Raw genomic sequence first — 23,017 nt, forward strand, 5'->3', positions numbered from 1 at the left:
ATCATGGATGTTTAGTCCATTTTTCTTTATTGGCACCAGGTGTCCGGAAACAAAGTCCCAACTAATCTTGGGGTGAGTTAGTCCATTACAGTCTATTGCAATTGACCATTGGAAGAGTATTAAAGAAGAAAGCTCTAATCTCATCCGTTGTCCGCTCTTGATCATTGAATCCAAATTTTTTTTTTTTTAAAGTAAACGATATTATTGATAAGAATAGGCAAAGCCCAAGTACACAAGATGTTATACAAGAGACAAAAACCTATCTAGGTAGCAGAAGTGAAAACAAGAAAATCATGTAAATTAAAGCCATTAAAATCTATAGCTATGGCCCAAAGAAATAAAGTACGGAAAAATAAAGATCAAAGCTCCTCTAGAGTCCGCTCCTTATCTTCAAATGTCCGATCGTTACGCTCTCACCATATGCACCACATAATGCAGATAGAGACCATCTACCACACGGCTTTGATTTGTGTAGCACCTCCCAGAAATGTCCGGTTGGCCAATAACTCAACCACTGTGGCAGGCATTACCCAATTTAACTCTATTCAGTTGAATACTTCGATCCACAAGGCTCTAGCTGTCTCACAATGTAGCAAAAGATGATCCACTGACTCGCCAGCTTTCTTGCACATACAACACCAATCTCAGATAATGAACCGGCGTTTCCTCAGATTATCGGTTGTCAGAATCTTGCCTAGTGCAGCTGTCCAAGTGAAGAAAAGGTGCCAGGGGGGCCGCCGGGGGGGGGGGGGGGGGGCTTATTCCTCCAAAGATTCCTCCTTGAGAAAGGAGTATTCGGTAAATGAGTAAGGGATTTATAATAGAATCGAACCGATTACCTGCAGGTGTCCACCACAACTTATCGTCTCGTATTCCATTCAGCTTCACGGAATACACTAGGCTGAAAAAGCCTCAAAGTTGTCTACTTCCCAGTCTTGGGCTGCTTTACTGAAGGTGACGTTCCATTGGACTTGGTCCCCCGATCGATCCATGAGGTCCGCCACTAAAGCCTCTTGGTCACGTGTCAACCGGAAGACGGATGGAAATGAGTCGTTTAGAGCCTCCTCCCCACACCATAGGTCCCTCCAAAATTTTATCCGAGTGCCCGCACCCAGCACAAATTTGGCATGGTGAGTAAACACCCCCTACCCACGTCTAATGTGCTTCCAAATCCCCACACCATAGGCCTCGTTCAACTCTCTAGTACACCATCCCCCTCACATACTTCCATGTTTGCAATAAACCATCAATTTCCATAGGGCTTCTGGTTCCATATTATATCTCCATAGCCACTTCACGATGGAGTTTTAATCCTTTTCGCCACACAAGCTGGAATTGGAAATAAAGACAGAAAATAAGTTGGTAAGTTAGAAAGAGTACTCTTGATAGAATCACCCAGCCTCCTTTCGATAAGTAACATCTCTTCCACCCTGCCAATCTTCGTTCTGTCTTCTCGATAACTGAATCCCAAATAGAAAGAGCCCATGAGGCTGCCCCCAGCGGCAATCCCAAGTATTTCTTAGGAAGAGAAGCGACCTTACACCCCAGTGTACTAGCCAAATGTCAAGTGCTGCTGACATTCCCAACCGGCACTAGCTCTGATTTATCAAAGTTCACTCTCAAGCCTAACGCTGCTTCGAAACATAATAAGCGTGCCTTCAGTACCCTGAGTTGGTTTTGATCTACCGAGGTCACCTACTGAAAATACAGCCACAAAATCGTTTCTAACCATGGCCAATAGCATCCGACTAAGGGCCTCCATAATAACAACAAAGAAAAGTGGGGACAACGGATCTCCTTGTCTCAGGCCCCGAGAACTGTTGAAGAAACCAGCTAAGCTGCCATTAATCAAAATTGAGAACTTTGCCATTGAGATGTACCATCTAATCCCAGTTTACATGATCGTATGCATTTTCCATTCCTCGCTTACAAATAATCCCTGCAATCACAGACTTTAATCTGCTATCCAGACATTCATTGGCTATAAGGACTGAATCCAGAATTTGACAACCCCTTACAAATGCATTTTGCGGCTTCGTAATTATCTTACCTAAAGCCTCCCCTAACCTATTTGCAAGCACCTTTGAAAAAATTTTGTATACCCCATTTATGAGGCTAATGGGCCTATAATCTTTCACCTCCAAAGCTCTGCTCTTCTTTGGGATCAAAGCAATAAAAGTAGTATTTAGACTTTTCTCAAACTTCCTAGCTAAAAACAATTCATGAAACACATTCATTATATCTTCCTTCACTACTTCCCAACATGTTTGGAAAAACCCCATCGAGAAACCGTCTGGACCTGGTGCTTTGTCATAAGTCATTCATCTTACTACATCAAAGACCTCCCCCTCCTCAAAAGATCTCTCTAACCAAGACACTGTCTATGGTTCAATAGAGTCGAAAACAAGTCCATCATGTTTTGGCCTCCACCCCTCTCGTTCTGTAAACAACTGTTCATAGAAATCCACCACGTGGTCCCAGATGACAGGAGCCTCCATGCAGTCTATACCATTAATATTCAGCATCTCAATGGTATTATATCTCCTATGAGAATTGGCCACCTTGTGGAAAAATTTTGTACAGCGGTCCCCTTCCTTCAACCATAATGCTCTTGACTTTTGATGCCAAGAGATCTCCTCTAGAGAAAGAACTCTCTCCAACTCTTATGCCAACTCTGTCTTTTTGCACTATTTCTTCAAGGGCGAGGGCTCTATCCTCAAGTATCCTCTCAAAACCTTGTAATTCCTCCACTAATGATTTATTGCGCTCCTTTATGTCACCAAATGAAAGGAAGTTCCAAAGCTTTAAATCATTCTTTAAAACTTTTAGTTTACCTGCAAGTATATAGGAGGGAGTACCATGAAATTGATAAGATAACCACCAATTTCTTACCCTATCCACAAAGCCTTCACTCTTAAGCTACATATTTTCAAGCTTAAAATATTGACACCCATCTTGGATACCACCACCATCCAACATGATGGGAAAGTGATCCGAGCAAAGGCAAGGCAACCTCTTCTGACACACCTCCGAGTAATGAATTTCCCAATTCGGCGAGATTAGGAATATTTCCAGCTGAGAATATGTCTAATTATTGGACCAAGTGAATGAGCCCCCTATGAGGGGAAGATCCACTAGATTCAAGTAAAAAATACATGCTGAAAAATCTGTCATAGCTGGGCGCAACCGACTGTCTCCAGATCTTTCACTAGGGAACCTTATGACGTTAAAATTTCCTCATATGCACCAAGGGAGGTCCCACCAACTATGTAATGCAGCAAGTTCTTCCCATAATAATCTTTTGATACTGTCAACATTCGGCCCGTATACACCTGCAAAAACCCACAAAAAATTATCTTCCACAGTTTTAAAAGAACAGGCCACTGTATACTCCCCTACAAAATCCTCCATTTTCTCCACCACCCTTCTATCCCACATCACTAAAATTCCACCTGAAGCCCCGTTCGAATGGAAATAAACCCAATCTGCATAAGGACAGCTCCAAACACTTCACACTACTTTTCTCGACACCAATTTCAACTTTGTTTCTTGTAAACAAACTATGTCCGCCCTCCATACCTGAAGCAAGTTTTTTATGCGAAGCCGCTTATTTGCCTCATTCAACCCACGGACATTCCAAGACACAATTTTCGGCTTCAAAAATAAGATATAATTCCCTTCCCTTTGGATCTATTGCAGCTTGAGCTGCCCTCATAATTCAAGGACCATTTGAGTCTCTTAAGCTCTTGTTCTTTCCAGGTCTCAGATTTTTTAGACTGAGAGTGACCCACCTCAATGGCAGTGAGAAGAGCCATAAATTGTTCCTCAAGCCCCACACACTCCATTCCCACACAGCGTTGAATTTCCTTTACCTTTCGAAGCACCCAGTCAGACACATTGAACTCGTATGGTAACTCACAGTCGGAGGAAAAGGCTCCCCCATCTCCCGAAGCCCATTGTGCATTAGAAGACATCCCCTACTCCTCCTCCCCCTCCCCCCCCCCCCCTCCCAAACAGATTTTTGCCCTCCCATTCGACCACAATACCCTCATTGATCTCCACGTCATTGCCAGATAATGGAGTTGTTAATAATGTATCCAGAACCATCACCACCTCACTTCCACCATGGTAAAGCATCTAAGATAGCCCCACATCACTTTCCTCATTGAGCTCCATGCTCATCTCACCTTATCCTTCCGACAGCATCTCAAGATGCTCCTCAGGATGAAATAAGGCCTCCGCGGGAGGAGGTAGAGGTTCCAGTGTGCCTATTGGCAGTTTCTAGCCACACTGGATCAAGGATGGGACTTTCGAAGGCAAGATCTCCTCTGTTTCCTCGTTTTGCAGTGACGCTGGCGTATCCACCACCATCGATGGCGTTTTCTGGGCCACCGCCGATGGTCCCACCTCAGGCTGCCGTGCATCCACAGGTTTCTCCGACAAGGGTGCAAGGTTGCCGTTGTTGGTGGGCAGGCGGGGGCCTCCATTGCGTATCCTCCAAAAGTCTCAATCAAAAATGCCAAAAAACTGAAGGTATGCAGCTAACAACACTTTTTTATAAGTAATAAAACTTAATTAAACAAAACGGCAAAAGGTGCATCCAATTGAAATTTTCATCAACAAAAGAAGGCATTAAGCTTATCATTATTCATCAACAAGATTCATCATTGCCTTTTTTTTTAAAAAAAAACTGTCCATGACTCTAACCCAATTGGCTAATTTTATATAAAGATCAAGAAAAAGAAATGAAGGCACAATCGAAGTGCTTAAATAAAAAATTTCTTCTAAAAACTGCTCTTGTACCGATTTTTAGAAAAAATACATCAATAACTCTCATTCTATTATTTATCATTTTAAACAAGCATAAATAGCTGTCTTATGATGATACAAAATTCCTATTCCAGACCATATATTGTTTCCATCCATGGCGATAATCATACACCACTCTATCAGTTAGGAGGGAAAATAGGGGAAATAAAGCACTAAAACTAAATACAATATTATTTCATACAAAATTCAAATATCTAAAAACAAAATTCAAATATCTAAAACATCTAGCTAGTCTTCAAGGATTTTTGAATTGTAAGTGTTTAAGAACAGATGATGTAGGAGCACAATGAAGGTACAGCCACTTCAGCTCATTTAATTTATTTACTTCCAAAGGAGATAAAAGCATTTCCTTAATGCTAATCAAAAAATGCAGCCTATATATTTTAGCATGGACATATACTACCTTATCTATTCTTAAAGGATAGCTAAAGCTTTTTCTTTTTGAATAACGGTGAAAATTAGGGTAACTGCGCATGAAATTGTTTTCCTTTTATTTTTCTTTTTGGAATTCGAGACAAAACACTTTTCTCTCCATACAATATTGTTTTCTCTCCATAGAATATTGTTTTTCCAATGAGGTTTGTTGGGTTTTAACAGTGAGAGTACATCTGAGATTGTGTTCTTAAGTGTGAGTAATGTGAGTATGGGGCGTCTGAAACACTTAGGGCTTGTTTGTTTTCGGAGATGAGATGAGATGAGATGAGATGAGTTAAGATTAAAGTTTAAAAGTTGAATAAAATATTGTTAGAATATATTTTTTAATATTATTTTTTTGGGATTTGAAAAAATTGAATTGTTTATTTTATTTTGTATTGGAAGTTGAGAAAGTTGTAATGATTAGATGAGATGAGATGAGATAAGATGTGTTCTGAAAGCAAACGAGGCCTTAGTGGTAGAATCAAAAGTGTCCGTCTTGTCCAGGGATGGAAACTCCTTGTTCATTACTGAGAGGAGTAGAACGGTGGTGAAAGAGATGAGGCTGGGGATGTCCACGGCTCAATGGTTCACTAGAACACTAAAGGACTGCCTGAAGGGTGATAAAAAGGATTTGTACACCACCTCTAGGGAGGAGACCAGAAGTTTCATTGCGCAAAGGTGTTCAAATGGCCGTGGCCATTACACGGCTCTAGCAGAATACGGTGGTGGCGGCACTGTGGGAGGTAAGGGCTGGAGGAGAATGGTGAACGCACTGTGGGAGGTGGTTAAAGAGGGAGGGCATGCAATTCACAACGGAGGAGGGGTTATTCAAAGGCCATTGGTGGCGGTGAACCACCTACAAAACCGTTGGTACAAGGAGGCTCTGTTGCAGAAGACGGTGTCGACACTTTCCAGAGAGCAGAATAAGGGTGGAAAGGCTCCTCATAGCTCAAGTACAGCAAGCGTGGAGTGGAACGGTGAAGGTGGCAAGTGCGTCGTGGGTCTGGCAAAGGAGGGCATGCATAGGGCTGGGCTCCGACTCTGACGGAGTCGGAGTGCTCGCCTCCGACCTCCAACTCCGACAAGAGTCGGAGCCAAATTGGAGCTCCGACTCCGACTCCGACTCCGAATTGGAGTCGGAGTCCGACTCCGATCGGAGGTCGGAGCTCCGACCTCCTATCGGAACTCCGACCTCCTATAGGAGCTCCGACATAAGATCGGAGCTCGACGTGCGCTCGACATAGCGCTCGAGCGGAACTCTTTCAGAGAGGTTCGCTCGACTTCTGCTCGACATGTCGCTCGAGCGAACCTCTCTGGAAGAGGTTCGTTCGACTTCCGCTCGACATGTCGATCGAGCCAATGTTCAATACAACGTGTGCTCGACTTGCGCTCGACACCTCGCTCGAGGGCAAGTGTACAGTAAAAAAAATTTCGGAGTCGGAATCGGAGCTTCTTGGAGCTCCGACTCCGACTCCGAATAGATATTCGGAGCTACTCCGAATTCCGACTCCGAATTCCGATGACTCCGACAAAGAGTCGGAGTCGGAGCGGAAGTCGGACGGAGTAGGAATTTTTGGAATTTTGCACACCCCTAGGCATGCGCACTACTTTGCTGGAAATGAAATCATAGTTGTCGGCAATAACAGAGAAGGTGGAGGCTCTAATACGATGCGTTGAGGAGGAATATAAAGATGGGCTTGGGCCACGAGGTAAGTGGACTGGCAATTTACTTAATGCATTGGGCCCTAAAGAAGTAGTTGGGCAGCTGAGGGCGTCTGAGCTAGTTACAAGCCAAATGGACCGATCCATTGGGCTTCAGGTAAAAGGCCAAAACAAAGGTAAGGTTGGGGTTGGGACCCAACCCGTGTGGAAAATCAGAGAGGGGGGAGATGTCAGGCCTTCTACTGGCGAGAGGCAATCAACCTCGCCGGAAAAGGTGTCGATCGACTTGCATACTGCCAAAGAACCCTCGACGATGTCCCAGACGACGAACATAGTAGCAGTGGAGTCAATGATAGCCAATCCAGTTATGGATTTCAACGTTTCCTTGTCGACGGGTGTCGGATCTCTAGCACAGTACACACAGACAATGCCAGTGGGTGGAGGTGAAGAGTCTCAGGTGACTTTTACTTCAGTGAAGGGCTTTGGGCATCACCAATTAGCTCAGTACACACAAACAGCGCCGATGGGTGGCAGGGAAGAGTCTTAGGTGGCTTGTACTCTGGCAAAGGGCTTTAGGCATTGTCCTTGCTACTTGCAACGGGAGTTTCACCATCAGATTAGGTGACTCAGAAAGTGAAGGATATTCAAGATTGCGTGGGGATTTCCTGTGAAAGGGTTTAAGGAACAATTTAGGGCATTACTCGTTGCTATTAAGGCAGGTCGATTTCAATCTCCTAAATCTGCTTCTAGGAAGAAGCGGGAGTTGAAGTGTCTCGCTTGTTCGATTAATTATGATGGACGGGAGGGGAGTAGCAACAAAGGAAGATCTAAGAGGAAGGTGTTTCTTCCCAAGAAGCCTATAGTCCTTTCTTGGAACATTTGGGGTCTCAATGATCCCAATAAGCGTCTTCAGGTTAAGAATCTCTTACGTCAATGGAAATTGGATATTGTTTGTTTGCAAAAAGCCAAGATTGAATTCAATGATCAAAGTATCATCACTAGTATTGCTGTCCATATGTGAGATGGGTGTATCTTGCTTCTGAGGGAGCGTCCGGGGGTATTCTTATCATGTAGGATTCACGGGTGGTTGAGTCTATTGAGAAGTGTGTTGGAGACTATATGGTTGCTTGTTTGTTTAAAAATGTGGTTGATGGCTTTTGCTGGACTTTCATTGGTATGTATGGACCAAATGCAGATAGATATAGGAAGGTTTTATGGGAGAAGCTTGCAGGTTTGGGCGGTTGGTAGAACTTTGTAATGCTCCAATGGAAGACCCAAACTACATGGCCTATGCTTCAAAAGGACTAGTCGATGATAAAATTAGAGCCCTATTAGAACCTTATAAAGAGCAAGAACTTCTCATTCTCAAGTAATGTGAGATCTCATACACCACCTAACCTTATCATTATCATACGGGGTATCACAATCTACCCCCTTTAAATTTCCAACCTCCTCATCAGAATAGCCCGTTGTAGGTGACAGGCTCAAGTCCCACATTTCTAGTTAGGAGATACCATTTGTAAAGCCCCAATGGAAGAGCCAAACCACATAGCCTATACTCCAAAAGGACTAGTCCATGATACAACTGCAGCCCCATTGGAACCTTATAAAAAGCAAAAACTTCTCCTTCTCAAACAATGTAGGATCTCATATACCACCTACTTTTATCCTTATCATACATCACAAACTTACCATAGTGTATTGGAGGTAACTTTAATATCACTCGGTTCCCTTGTGAAAGATGGGGAGAAATACGGCATAACCCTCCGATGAATGAGTTTTCAGAATTTATCTTTGATAAGGATTTGGTGGATCTACCACTTGTTAGTGGCGTGCACACTTGGTCTAAAAATCGGGTTTGGTGATTTGGACAGATTTATAGTGACTCCGTGGGAGGCACATTACTCTACCTTGTTGCATAAGAGATTGGATAGAGTGTGTTTAAATCACTTCCCTATTGTACTGGATTGTGGAGGCATTCATGAGGGTAAAAGATACTTTAAGTTCAAAAATATGTGGCTGAAAGTCGATGTTTTGTGGAGAAAGTTAGAGCGTGGTGGTCCTCGTATCCTTAGAGGGTTCACCAAGTTTTAGATTGGCCCGGAAATTGAAAGCATTTAAGAGGATTTGAAGATGTAGAATGTAGAAGTCTTTGGACATATTGATAGTAAAAAATGGCCTCTTATGGGGAAATTAAAGGATTGGGAGGAAAGGGAGGTGAGCGCTCCTCTTTTTGAGGACTCTTGCAAGAAATTATATATCACCTCAGAGCTGGAAAAGGTGCTACTAATGGAATAAATCTCGTGGAGACAAAAGTTACGTGCCCTTTGGTTGAAAGAAGGGGACTGTTGTACTAAATGTTTTGATCGGGTGGCTAACTCTCATCATAGGATAATGCAATCGAGATGCTCTAGATTGATGGACAGGTCTGTTCTGATCTTGATTACCATTGAGAACCACATTGTTAACTTCTACAAATATCTCTTTCTGAAAAATTCCTTTGGAGACCCAAACTTGATGGCATGCCTTTTGAGTCTATCGGTCAGTCAAGTTTAATGTGGCTGGAAAGACCTTTTGAAGCAGATGAGGTTCTTAAGGTGATTCGTGGGATGGCTAAGGATAAAGCCCAGGGTCCGGATGGGTTCTCTATGGTCTTCTACCATGATTGTTAGGATGTGGTTGGAGAGGATATTATGCAGGTTTTTCGAGAACTCTACACTTTTGGTAAATTTGAAAAAAACATTAATGAGTCTTTTATTGCTCTTATCCCTAAGAATGTTGGGCCAATGAAGGTGAATTTTTTTTTTTTTATCAGTAGTGAAGGTGAAATATTTTCAGCCTATTAGTCTCATTAATGGGGTGTACAAGATTATCTCCAAGGAGATCATTAATCGCATGAGTGCTGTCATGAGTAGTATTATATCAAAATCCCAAAGTGCTTTTGTGAAGGGGAGGCAAATATTGGATTCGATTTTGATTGCCAATGAATGCTTAGATTGTAGAATCAAGGAGGGTACGCCCGGACTCTTGTGCAAGCTAGACATGGAAAGGTTTATGACCATGTTCATTAGGATTTTTTGTGTTATTTACTTGGGAGATGTGGTTTTCAGGAGAGATGGATTTCTTGGATTAGTCATTGTATATCTATTATCCGCTATTACGTTCCGATGAATGGCGCACTAGAAGGCTTTTTTAACAGCTCTAGGGGATTAAGACAAGGGGGTACCCTCTTCCCTTTGTTGTTTGTCATAATTATGGAAGCATTGAGTCGCATATTGGGGGCGGCTGTTAATGGAGGATTCCTTGCTGGATTTTCAGTGGGTGGTGTTAATAGATCTCACATTCTCTTTGTTGATAACACTCAACTTTTTTGCTAGCTGGACAGAAATCATATGCAATATTTAAGGGTTGTACTACTTTGCTTTGAAGTCGTTTCAGGCCTGAAAGTAAATCTCAAAGTCTGAAATGGTTCTTGTGGGTAATGTGAATAATATTCAGGGCTTGGCAAATATCATGGGCTTCAAGGTTGCTTTGGTGCCCTTGAAATACCTTGGCCTTCCGCAAGGGATTGCCTTCAAGGCAAAATCTATTTGGGATGGTGTGTTAGAAAAATTTTAAAGAAGATTGGCTGGTTGGAAACGAATATATTTGTCCAATGGTGGCAGATTAACTCTCATAAAGAGCACGTTATCTAACCTCCCTACTTATTTTCTATCCCTATTTCCGTTACCTGTAAGTGTGGCATCTCGTATTGAGAAAACCTTTTGTAACATTCTTTGGAGAGGTATAGAAGAGGAAACTAAGTTCCATCTTGTTGGTTGGGATAAAATTTGCTTACCAATACGTTGTAGTGGGTTAGGGGTGCGTGATTTGAGAGTCTTCAACAAAGCACTTTTGGGGAAATGGTTGTGAAGATATCATAGGGAAGGGGAGAGCTTGTGGAGAGAAGTATTTAGAATAGCTGGATGGGGGAAGATTCTCCAAGTTTTTCAGTTTCACAATTGGAAGAGGTCATGGTGTTTATTTTTGGAATGATGTCTGGTGCGGTGAAAGGGCTTTAAAGCAGGAGTTTCCCATGCTCTAGCAAATTTCTAGTAACAAGGAGAGACTGTTGTGGCTGATCTATTGGTGTTTTCTGGTGGTGTTGTCCAATGGAATGTTAAGTTTTTCGAGAGCAACTCAAGACTGGGAAATGAATATGTTTGATGTTTTCTTTGACTCATTGTATGCTATGTCAATTGACAATGAGATGGAGGATAAGATGATTTGGAATCTTGGAAGAAATAAAAAGTTCTCAGGGCGCTCCCTCTTAAGGCACTCTTGGGACTATCTAATGATCCTTGTTTTCCTTGGAAGGCTATTTGGAACTGCAAGGTACCTCCTAAGATTGCTTTCTTTATATGGATTGCATCTCTAGGAAGGATTCTCACCCCGGCTAACCTGAGAAAAAGCGGTATTACTGTTTTAGATTGGTGCTATATGTGCAAGAAAGATGGAGAATCAGTGGATCATCTTTTGTTACATTGTGAAGTGGCCCAGAATTTATGGAATGAGATCCTTAATTGGACCAGAATGGCATGGTTTATGCCTGGAAGAGTTAGGATATGCTGAAGAGATTGACAGGCATTAGGGGAAATGCCCACATCGCTACTGAATGGTCCCTTGCTGCATTATGTGGTGTTTGTGGATGGAGAGAAACAAGACGTGCATTGAAGACATGTAGCGTTCTTTGGAGAAGCTTAAGCGATTTTTTTATATTACTTTACTAACCTGGGCTTTGGCCATTATTTGTAATGCGGATAATCTCCATGATTTACTTGTATCTTTCACTAGTGCTTAGTTGTAATTAGGCTTGTTCGATGTATATTCCCGGTATACTTGGGCTATGCCTTTATTGTCAATAAAATTTTACTTTTACTTATATATATAAAAAAAAAATGCATGGCCCTCGTATTGTTATAGAGAAAAAAAAAATACTAATAACCTCTATGAAGCTGGATTTGAAAGGAGGAAGCTTCCAAGCATACCTTATCAATGGCTTTCTCATATCTCTCCCAAAGTGTATTAAGAACTGCCTCATTCCCAACTTCACTGAACAGATAAGTATGAAAAAAGTGAAATATTAGATACAATTATCAGGCCTTAATCCTAAATAAAACTGAAATATTGAAAAAATGAATTTAAATATATTGAGTTGGCTTAAATCGTAATTAAAACTGAATTACTAAAAGAAACAAAAAAGAATCTGTGTATTTGCATATGAAGGAACAAATCCTTAATGAAATTGATAAGATCTTCAATGAAACCACCCAGAAGGGTAAGACTTTGAATCATTTCAGAAGAGCATATTCATCACTGCATTCAATCACAAACTCCTTTCATTTTTAACAGAAATTAAAAGGGAGATAAGACGGGCTCTAGAAAAGGGATTAGCACCCAAAATAAACCAAGTATCCAAGAATGAAATGCAGCAAAGGTTTTTGCACATGTAAGTGATGGAAGACTTGCATCAATTACACTTCACTCATGCCTTCTACAATCTAGAGGCTCTAAATTGAATTTTTACAGACATTGGTTCCCATAATGCGAGTTATGTTTTTATGTACGGGTCTCTAAATCATAGACTTTTCCTCTATTTCAAGAATGAGAGAGAGAGAGAGAGAGAGAGAGAGAGAGGACAGATGAACTTTTACACAAAATAAAGTACAGATGAACATTGATGACAAATCCAAACAATGCACAGGCTGGTTCATAGTATGACCTTCAAATAGAACTTGTCTTATAACCATCAGCAATTGTACTCGCTCTATGGCTTCACTTAGCCCACTTATTGAATGAAACCACATGTTATTGAGTTCCTCTACATTTAAATATACAAAACATTTGGAAGATGGTTCCCCTATGTTTGTTGCGGTGCCTTCAGACGAAATTAGAGCGTTATTTTTCCAAAGGTTTACTTTTTTTTTTTTGATAAGTAAGAAAACTATATTGCTCAAAGAATATGCCTAGCCCAGTATATACAATAGGAAGCCCTGACTAAGAGGGCGCTAGAGAGACAAGAAAATCATGAATGGCCATGCCATTAAAATCAACAGCAATGGCCCAAATACAAATTGTGCTATAAAATAATGCTAACAATTCCTCTAACGTTCTCTCCTTGTCTTCAAACGTCCGCGCATTACGTTCTTGCCACAAGCACCACATGGTACACATTGGAATCATCCTCCAAACTGCTTTGATCTGATTCATTCCTCCAATGTTTGGCTAGCTGGCCAGCATTGCCACCATATTCTCCGGCATAACCCAAGCCACCTCTACTATACTCAATACCTCATACCATAAAGCCCTTGCAGTCTCACAATGCAATAGGAGATGATCTACCGACTCTCCCCCTCCCCTGCACATACAGCACCAATCTACTATAATAACCCTCCGCTTCCTCAAATTATCGGTAGTGAGTATCTTGCCCAATGTTGTTGTCCACACAAAGAAAGCAGCTTTGTGAGGCGCCTTGTGCTTCCAAAGTCGTCTCCACAGAAACTGAGTATTAGGCTCTTGGGTGAGAGCCTTATAATATGAACGAACCGAAAAAACACTTCTCCGGGAGGGTAACCACCCCAAACCATCTTCTTGTTGATTACTTGGCTTCACAGAATACAAGAGGCTGTAAAAATCAACAAAACTGTCCATCTCCCAGTCTTGTGCTGCCCTATTAAAGCTGATATCCCCATGAACTTGTCTACCCACCATCCCCATTACATCTGCCACTGAAGCCTCTTTAGCACAAGCAATACGGAATAGTGAGGGAAAACGGTCTTGTTAAGCATTATCGCCACACCATATATCTTTCTAAAATTTAATCCTGGACCCATCACCCAACTGAAGACGAGTGTGTCTAAGAAAAACCCCCCAACCTCTTCTAATATGTTTCCACAGGCCCACTCCATTAGTACCTCTAACTTCTTTGGTGCTCCAACCCCCCCATTTGTCTCCATATTTGCACCCAATCACCCCTCTCCACAAGGTATTGGGTTCCTTCCCATATCTCCAAAGCCACTTGCCAAGTAACGCCTGATTGAAGGTCCTTACATTTCTAATGCCCAAACCACCGTTGGACGTAGGACGACATACTATCTCCCACTTAACCAAGTGAAATTTGAACTCCTCCCCCAAACCTCCCCACAAAAAATCACGTTGAAGTTTTTCAATTATGTGTGCCACACTAGCTGGTATAGAAAATAATGAGAGAAAATAGGTTGGTAAGTTAGAAAATGTACTATTTATCAAAGTGAGCCTACCACCTTTCGACAAATACATCATTTTCCAACTTGCTAATCTCTTTTCGATTTTCTCAATCACTGACTCCCATAAAGAGAGTGACCGTGCTCTTGCTCCCAACGGAAGTCCCAGATATGTCAAAGGGAGGGAGGCTATCTTACAACCCAACGTATTGGCCAGCTGTCAAACATTTGGCACCACTCCAATTGGCACCAATTTGGATTTGTCAAAATTCACTTTTAACCCAGAAACTGCTTCGAAGCACGACAACAACGCCTTTAGCGCACACACCTGACTTAAATCTGGTTCACAAAACACAAGAGTATCATCTGCAAACAATAGGTGAGAAATGTCAATGATCCCCCTATCCAGGGTTCCCACTGAGAAGCCCTCCATAAAGCCATTATGTATCAAGGCCGAAATCATCCTGCCTAACCCTCTCATCACAATAACAAACAACAAAGGAGACAGCGGATCTCCTTGTCTTAGACCACGTGTACTATGGAAGAAACCCGCTAGGCTACCATTAATCAAGACAGAAAATTTCGCCGTTGAAATACACCAACGGATCCATGTTCTCCACCTCTCTCCAAGACCACATCTCCCAAGAAGGTAGAGAAGGAAATCCCAGTTGACATAATCGTACGCCTTTTCCATATCTAGTTTGCAAAAGATCCCTGTTGTGCCTCCCTTCATTCTGCTATCAAGACATTCATTAGCAATAAGTACCGCATCTAGGATTTGCCTACCTTTTATAAAGGCATTTTGGGGCTTGGTAATGATCTTCCCCACCACCTCACTTAACCTGTTTGCTAAGACTTTGGAAATGATCTTGTAAACTCCACTCACCAAGCTATGGGACGGAACTTTGTTACCTCGTTTGCCCCCACCTTCTTTGGAATCAATGCAAGGAATGTGGTATTTAGGTTTCTCTCGAATTTTCCAACTACGAAGAGTTCTTGAAACACCTTCATGATATCTTCCTTCACAACATCCCAGTAGTCCTGGAAGAAACCTATAGAGAACCCATCCGGCCCTGGTGCCTTGTCTTTAGCCATTTTCCTCACTACTTCAACAATCTCCTCTTCCTCAAAGGCCCTTTCCAACCGCGACACGTCACTCAGTCCAATAGAGTCAAACGCCAAGCCATCTAGAGATGGTCACCAAATCGCAGGTTCAGTTAGGAGTTGCTCATAAAAGCCAACTACATGGTCAAGAATAGCATGTTCTTCTCTACACTCGACACCTGCAATTTTCATCATCTTTATATTGTTGTTTCTACTATGAGAATTTGCTACTCGATGGAAGAACTTCGTGCTTCGGTCACCCTCCCTGAGCCACAATGCTCTTGAATTTTGCCGCCAAGAAGTCTCTTCAGATAAGATAATTCTCTCTAACTCCGCATCCAACAGAATCTTCCGAGCTACTTCATCCGAGGTGAGAGGTCTGGTCTCTTGGAGCCTCTCAAGTTCCTGAATCTCTATCAACTTACCTTTCTTAATTTCCCCTAGATCACCAAAAGATTGCCTGTTCCACAGCTTCAAATCTCTTTTCAACATTCTCAATTTACCGACAAGGATGAAACTAAGGGTACTCTGAAGTTGATATGATGATCACCACTGCCTTACTCTTTCAACAAAGCCGTCAGATTTTAACCACATGTTTTCAAATTTAAAGTACCTTCGACCTCCTCTAATGCCACCACAGTCTAGCAAAATAGGCCAATGATCCAACCCAATACGCGGCATGCGCTTTTGCCATACATCTGGAAAGTGACTTTCCCACTTTGGCGAAATTAAGAAACGATCCAACCGAGACCAAGATTCATTGTTAGCCCACGTGGCAGGGCCCTTAGCAAGAGGCAAATCTATCAAATTCAAGTCAGAGATGCATGCAGAGAATTCCACCATAGCTGGCCGCCCTCTTCTATTTCCGGAGGACTCGCTCGGAAATCTGGTGACATTGAAATCTCCCCCTATACACCATGTGAGGTTCCACCAACTGTGAACTCCGGCTAATTCTTCCCACAGGAAGAATCTATTACTATCTAAGTTTGGACCGTATACACCTGCAAAAGCCCACAAAAAGTTATCTGACACACTCTTAAAAGAGCACGCTACCGTGTACCTTCCTATGAATTCCTCCAATTTCTCTACCACTCGTCTATCCCACATCACCACTATACCTCCTGACGCCCCATTGGAGGCCATATAGACCCAATCCACATGTGCACAACTCCATAGGCTTCTCACAATTCGCCTATTGATCAGCTTCAACTTAGTCTCCTGTAAACAAACAATGTCCACCTTCCACTCACGGAGCAGGTTTCTCATCTGAAGACATTTGTTGACCTCGTTGAGCCCACGGACATTCCACGATACAATTTTGGGTTTCATTTGGGAAAGGCCAGCCCATTCCCTTTCGACCTGCCCCTACTGGAGCAACCCTCAGTGTTTAGCGACCGCGTCAACCTGTTGAGTTCCCGCTGTTTTTTCGAATCAGACTTCCAATGTGGCTTGTGCCCCGCTTCAATGGTCGTAAGTAAGGCCATAAACTAATCTTCATACCCTCCATACTCCAATCCCACAACTTTGTGGATTTCATTCACCATCTCAAAAACCCAATCTGACACACCAATATGCATGGGAAACATAAAGTTTAAATGGACTGGTTCACCCTCCCTACTGTCCATCAAATTATCTCGAGTCTCCACCACCGTAGCATCCTCCATATCTACTATGGCCTGGATATTTTCTTCATCAGAAGACACCCCATCAACAGTATCGAAAAGTGCCCCATCTGCTTCACAATCAGAATACTTCTCCTTCTCCGAGTCCTCAGGTAGTTGCACTGAGGGGTTCATCGGACACACGGGCACCTCCTTACCTTTCATCAACACTGTCTGGCCCTCAAACGATGGAGACAATACTCCCACGCAAGTCGCAGAACACTTCGCAATAACAGACACTTCCTCCTGCGCATCCCACAACTGTGCGCCGTCGTCAGAGAGTGCTACTGTCTTCATCAGCGATTTCTGGGTGTCTGCCGGCGTCTCCCCCTACAGCGACGACTGTCGCGGCGTAGACTGCGTGCCAGACGCGACAGCAAGAGAAACCCTAGGGCTATCTTCGAGTGGCTTCTAGGCCTTAGACTGCACCCCGTCCTCAATTCCTTCCCTTGGGCCACTGGGCTGGGGCCCAATAGTATGGCCCGTCACTTTCGGCCCAGGAACTCTCCTCCACCTAAAGCCAGTATTCTGTTTACTAGGCTGAGTGGACTTATTAGGCTCTACAGCCCGGCCCGACTCCTTCAACCCCTTCCTCTTACAAATATTGCATTTCTTATTTCGCCCAACCACTCTGCGCAACTCCTCCATTTCTCTCTGCAGATTCCTCATTTGGCCACCCTCCATCAAGCAGTGTAGTTCCTGCTCCTCCTCTCTGCCATACTCAACCTTTCGTACACCACCAAGGGCTTGAGGCACGCGTTTGTCAGTGGTCCAACCCCCAACTCCTTCTCCGTTCACCTCACGCTGTGGTCTCGACCGGAGCAGAGCCTCCTTCTACGAGTGCGCCGCCTCCAACTGGGGCCTCCGCTGAGCTCCACCACTGTGTCCACCCCTCAAACTCCCCTCCTGCACAATCTCCCCCAACGCCTGCTTCATACTTTACCATCCTCTCCCCTCCTCGCCTTCCGGAATGAAGATAAAACTTCCCCTTCCCCGCTCCATGTATTCAGCCACCACTACATAACATCCCCTGTTATTAGAACACTTTTGTGCTAAATAACTACGATAGCCCTCTCTAATGGTGCTATAGAAATCCCGCTTCACCCCACTTGAACAAACATCCAGCGACTTAACAAGCCATTGAGCTGTGCTCTGCTCCACCAAAAGTTCCTGCTTCCTCTTCCAGCCCCTCTCTGTTATGCGAAAAGAACCACCTTCCTTAGCTATAGTGAATAATTTAGACTCAATCGCCACTTTTCATATGAGTCTCATCATAACCACTTCAGCATTGGTTTCATCCGGGAAACCTTTTTTTTTTCCTTTTTTTTCTTTTCACTATCGCCATTGTGGTTACTTCATGGTCCATTGTGATAGATTTTAAAGGTTTAAATGTTCATGAGTTCCTTGTAGCAAATGTCAATCAAGCATAAGTGTCTCTCTTGTATATGCCCTGTGTACATGAGCTATGCCTATTATTTTCATCAATAAATCATTCATTATTTATTAAAAAAATATATATAAAAACAATCATGGTTCCCTAAAAAATAAAAAAGACAAAATCATCCAGCATAAAACATTTAAAATATTTAAATTATGCTCATAAACAAAGATGCTTGATGTCCCAGAAAGACAAACAAAAGAATATTTAGCAAGAAAAAGGAGAGGCGTGTAACAATGTCAAGCAAGGGTATAGTCAAGACTATTATTTAAGAGTACATAGAATACTAGATGCATGAACAAAAACATGTAAACCCTTTGGCATGAGAATTTTTTTATTTCGTAAGTACTAAAAAAAAAAAAAACTAGAAAATGTATTAAAATTAAAGGCCTACCTGCAAGACTTATGTATGCCGTTCCTAGGTGATGAATCAACAATCAAAACAACTTCTCAGTAAGTTTTGTCTTTTACAAGAGGTTTAAAATATGATTTCATTCCAAAACATGCTGAGTTCCTAATGTAAAATGAAGCTGTACAAGGATAACTGTATGCATCATTTCAGTAAATAGCTGCACATGTAAATACTTTCCTCCCTCCAGTCCATAATAATCTAATATAATAGGGAAAAGATTGAAAGTGATGAATGTAACAAGTCAAGACTACACATGTAAGCATTAAATACCTGAAGCAAATTTTTGGACCGGGAGGAGAGAACCTCTGGGGTTGCGACCCTGAAGTAGACTCTCCAGTTTGACCACCAGACGTCCTTCGAATAAGGTCGGCAACACCCTTCACAATATTCATGCTTCCCGGCCAAGATTTTAAAGGAAGATCAACACGTCATAATCCATCACTTTAGCCACACCCAATGTTTCTATTTTCATAAATCGCAAATCAGTCTAAAAAGAAACTGCAAACTAAAAACAAAACACAAGAAAAGACCTAGAATGAGAACTTTTTGAACTGGCACGAAGATATAGTTTCCTAAGTTGAGAATTTCGTTTTCTTGAATAATCAAGAATCACACATTCTCAAGGTTATTTTCCTTATTCAACCAGGTTTCCATGGACTAAATATCAGAACGAAATTCGGTATCGACTTGATTGAATGAGCCGATAATTTAATTGACGACGGAAGTCAAACCGCACATTGAATAATCGAACATTCGAAGGAACGTACAAGAATCAGAAAGCGACTGTGCGATTAACTATTGCGAATTAAAATAAATGAAAGCGAAAGATGTTAGGTTTGCCAGCTTCGAGCTCTATGATTAATAAAGAAAATTCTTCTAACAAGACCGACGTGGTGTGTACCTGATCAGATCGAACGCACAGCCTCTGTGCCTGAATACTAGGGTTTTCAAGTGAGATCTAACATAGAAAAACTTCGGGGATCGTCTTCAATGGCGTCAGCGTAGAATCAAGAAAACCAACGCGTGAGATTAGTGGAGAACGAAAGATTAATAATATCAATTGGGAAGTAAACCCCCGGGAGGCATTTAATATCGAGACTGCCCTCGTGGGGTTAATCCTTTCAGTGTCGGTGATGCGGTGTATCTGGGTCGAAGTTGGACGGAAATCGTCGTTATTTCTTTTCCCCCTCCCTCTCTCTGGACGGACAGACTGACGGAAATCGTTTTACCAAATAAACGGTTTTACCGGATATTTGCTTGTTTAAGCCTCGCCGGTCACCACGGTACGGCATCCTCGCAGTGTGTCCCAAATTACGACGCCGTTTTTAAGGTCGTCTCTCTCTTCTGTCTTGCTATTTACCCAACTCACAAAGCCAAACAATTTGAAACACGTGTACGGAAAATGCATATTTTTTAGAATAATGTTATAGAGAAATCACTGTAGCAGTGCACATTTTATATTTACTACATGGCTACTTTTAGTTCTCTACTTTTTTATTTTAGACTTGAGAGATGTGTGGTCTAGATAATGCCACATCATGTATACAAAATAATTACTTCCAACAGTGACTTCTATCTATATTTATTCTATTTTTTATTAGATAACTTAATGAAAAATAACTAAAACAACAATTTGGGTAAAATATATTTGCATTGTTTTCATTGTTTCCAAAAATACAGACCAAATTGTCTATACTACAATTATAAAATTCTATTTTCTAAATTGTTCTTTTTAAGCACAATATAGATATGAAAATATTATTATACTTCTTAATTTATACTATTCATTTTGTCTATTTAATATAGCTTGCATCTTAGTAATAAAATTTAAAAATATATATATTCAAAACAAAACGACGCTTCAAAATATAAAAACATGAATTAAAATTTTAAATTCTCTTTATCCTTCTATGTTTGTTTGTGATGCCACGTCAAGAGTTAAAATAAGTGATACAAATTAAGATAGATAATAGAAATGTCCATATAGATTTTGGATTTTTTTTTTTTTTTTTTTTTTTTTTTTTTTTTGGGTAGATATATTGGACTTGATCCTCTGTAGAGAAACTACAGACCACAAATCTAAAGGCTACTGTTGGGTTTAGGAACGCGAGGCTTCTCCAGGCCCAACCCACAGTATTCAACATTTGTAAAAGAAAGGAAAACTTGATTGTTTGGATCTCGTGGGCAGACAATAGATTACAAGAGGAATAATTATCTATTTAGTGCGTCTGTAACTCTGTTTGCTTTATTGATCATTTGGAATTCCAATTATAACCTTGCAAGGCCGTTAGTGCCTTTTCTTCGAGATTGGCCAAATTCACAAATTATTCGATGTGTTCAATAAAAAGAAGTAATGCTACATATAATTATAAAGTGTATAAATATTATACAATTATTTTTAAAAAAATGGATCTATAATTAAAAAATTAATTTTTTTCATGTAAATCTTATATTTATTCACTTTTTTTTAAAGTGATTATACGGTATTTGCACATTCACGACTATAACTATTATTTATTATTAAAAAAAAAAAACTCTTTGAGCAACACTAAGAGCACTCCCAATGGATTCTTTATATTATCCTTTAAAATACATCATCAAAACTCATTTTTCTATTTTACATATTGACTTTTACAATATGTCATCCATCAACTTATCTACTTTTTCTTTATATCATTTAAATATTCAATTTTTATTATTTTTAAATATTTCATTTCTACCAATAAATTTACAATATCCATATATTTTTTTATATTTGCAATTTATTTTTATATACAATGTAAATAATTTAATCCTATACACGTAAAACAAAAATATATAAGCCAATAAAAATTAAAAATAAAATCAAATATGAAAAAATTGGTTTAAAAATAATTCTAAGATATTTTTTAGAAGAAAATGAAATATATGTGTTTTAAATGATGAACAATAAAAAGAATTTACTTACATGATAAAAATCAAAGTAAATAAAAATGAGGGAGTAAATGAAATATCAACAATAAAAAAAATTTTACAAGATGAACAGTACCCATTACATATAACGAGATACTATAGCTAATTATATTTTACAATTCATTTTATATAATCGGATGGAGTTTGTTTTTATAACAATTCTTTAAATTATTTACATTTTTTATATAATACAGAAGTCATTGCGAGTGCTATGAGGCAACAACTGTAACACAATTCATTAGATATCCCAACCCATGCGGTTTTTTTCCTTTTAATATCCCCGCGAACTTGATGATGCGGTTTCCAATAGATAATGTTGTAACAGTAATCTTCTAATTTTACAAGAGACATTTTGAAGTGGGAAATGCCGACTCATTCCAATTCATCTCAACTTATCATTACAATTTTTTTAAATTTTAACACAAAATATAATAAATAATTTAATTTTTAAAATTCTAAAATAATAATAATATTAAAAAATAATATTCTAACAATATTTTATCATCTCAACTCAATTCAGTTCAACATCTAAACGCAGCTTAAATTAAGAAATGCCAGAATGTCCTCTCATTTATACCATTCATTTTCTTCTTTGATGCGGGATCAATGCGGTGTTATGTGATTTGTTAAAAAAATTAAAAACATAAATATAAAATGATAAAGAGAATATAGGAGTTTAGTCTTCATCTTTTTTATATTTTTTTACGTCATTTTGTTTTAAATATTTATCTTTTTATTTTTTTTAATAAGCCTCGTTGCCGCAAAATGAACTGTATATATTAGGAGATCAGTAGCATTACTCTTTTAAATTTGCTTACAATTTTTAATATATGTGGAATGAAAGAAAGGCCAGTGTATATGAAAATGCTTTGAGAAGATAACGATTAAAAATTCTGAGATCTAAAAATCGTATTGAAATTGCTAAGAAAGCAGAGACGTTAGAAATTTATTGGTTGAGGCAATGACCGAGCCCATCACATCTATCTTTCTCTCGTCAATGTTAATCTCTCTCTCTCTATTCATTGATTCGTCATGCAAAAACAGCCGAGCCCAATTCTCTTTAATCTCATCGTGCACCGTCCTATAACCTGAATCATGAACTGGTCCTACGGAGTATTATTCATACTGAGAAGGCCGATAGAATATTGAATCACAATTTAATTCAAGATATACCAGAAACTCCATGTAAGGGGATTTTTCCCCCCACAAAGCCCAAAAGGCCCTATCAAGCCCGGCTCAGAGCAGAAAGTCATCAACCCAGCCCATTAGAAGGCTCCTTTGTACATGATCTATAGGAGAG

General features: G+C 40.5%; 1 protein-coding gene across 2 annotated transcripts in view; it reads right to left on the bottom strand.

Moving 5' to 3' along the window:
• The window catches only part of LOC121260612 (BEACH domain-containing protein B), a 59,590-nt gene extending 39,608 nt beyond the window's left edge, over positions 1-19,982 (bottom strand). Inside the window, exons 1-3 of one of the 2 annotated variants that reach the window (XM_041162552.1) lie at positions 19,667-19,982; positions 19,036-19,227; positions 11,937-12,000 (exon numbers count right to left, since the gene is read on the bottom strand). In XM_041162552.1, the coding sequence (XP_041018486.1) occupies positions 11,937-12,000; positions 19,036-19,157 (186 nt within the window). In that variant the 5' untranslated portion in view covers positions 19,158-19,227; positions 19,667-19,982. The remainder of the gene's footprint in view (positions 1-11,936; positions 12,001-19,035; positions 19,228-19,666) is intronic. The other variant, XM_041162551.1, reaches the window with a different exon arrangement.
• Positions 19,983-23,017: the final 3,035 nt, after the last annotated feature.

Source organism: Juglans microcarpa x Juglans regia, chromosome 4D (genome assembly GCF_004785595.1).
Source record: "Juglans microcarpa x Juglans regia isolate MS1-56 chromosome 4D, Jm3101_v1.0, whole genome shotgun sequence".
NCBI classification, from domain to species: Eukaryota; Viridiplantae; Streptophyta; class Magnoliopsida; order Fagales; family Juglandaceae; genus Juglans; species Juglans microcarpa x Juglans regia.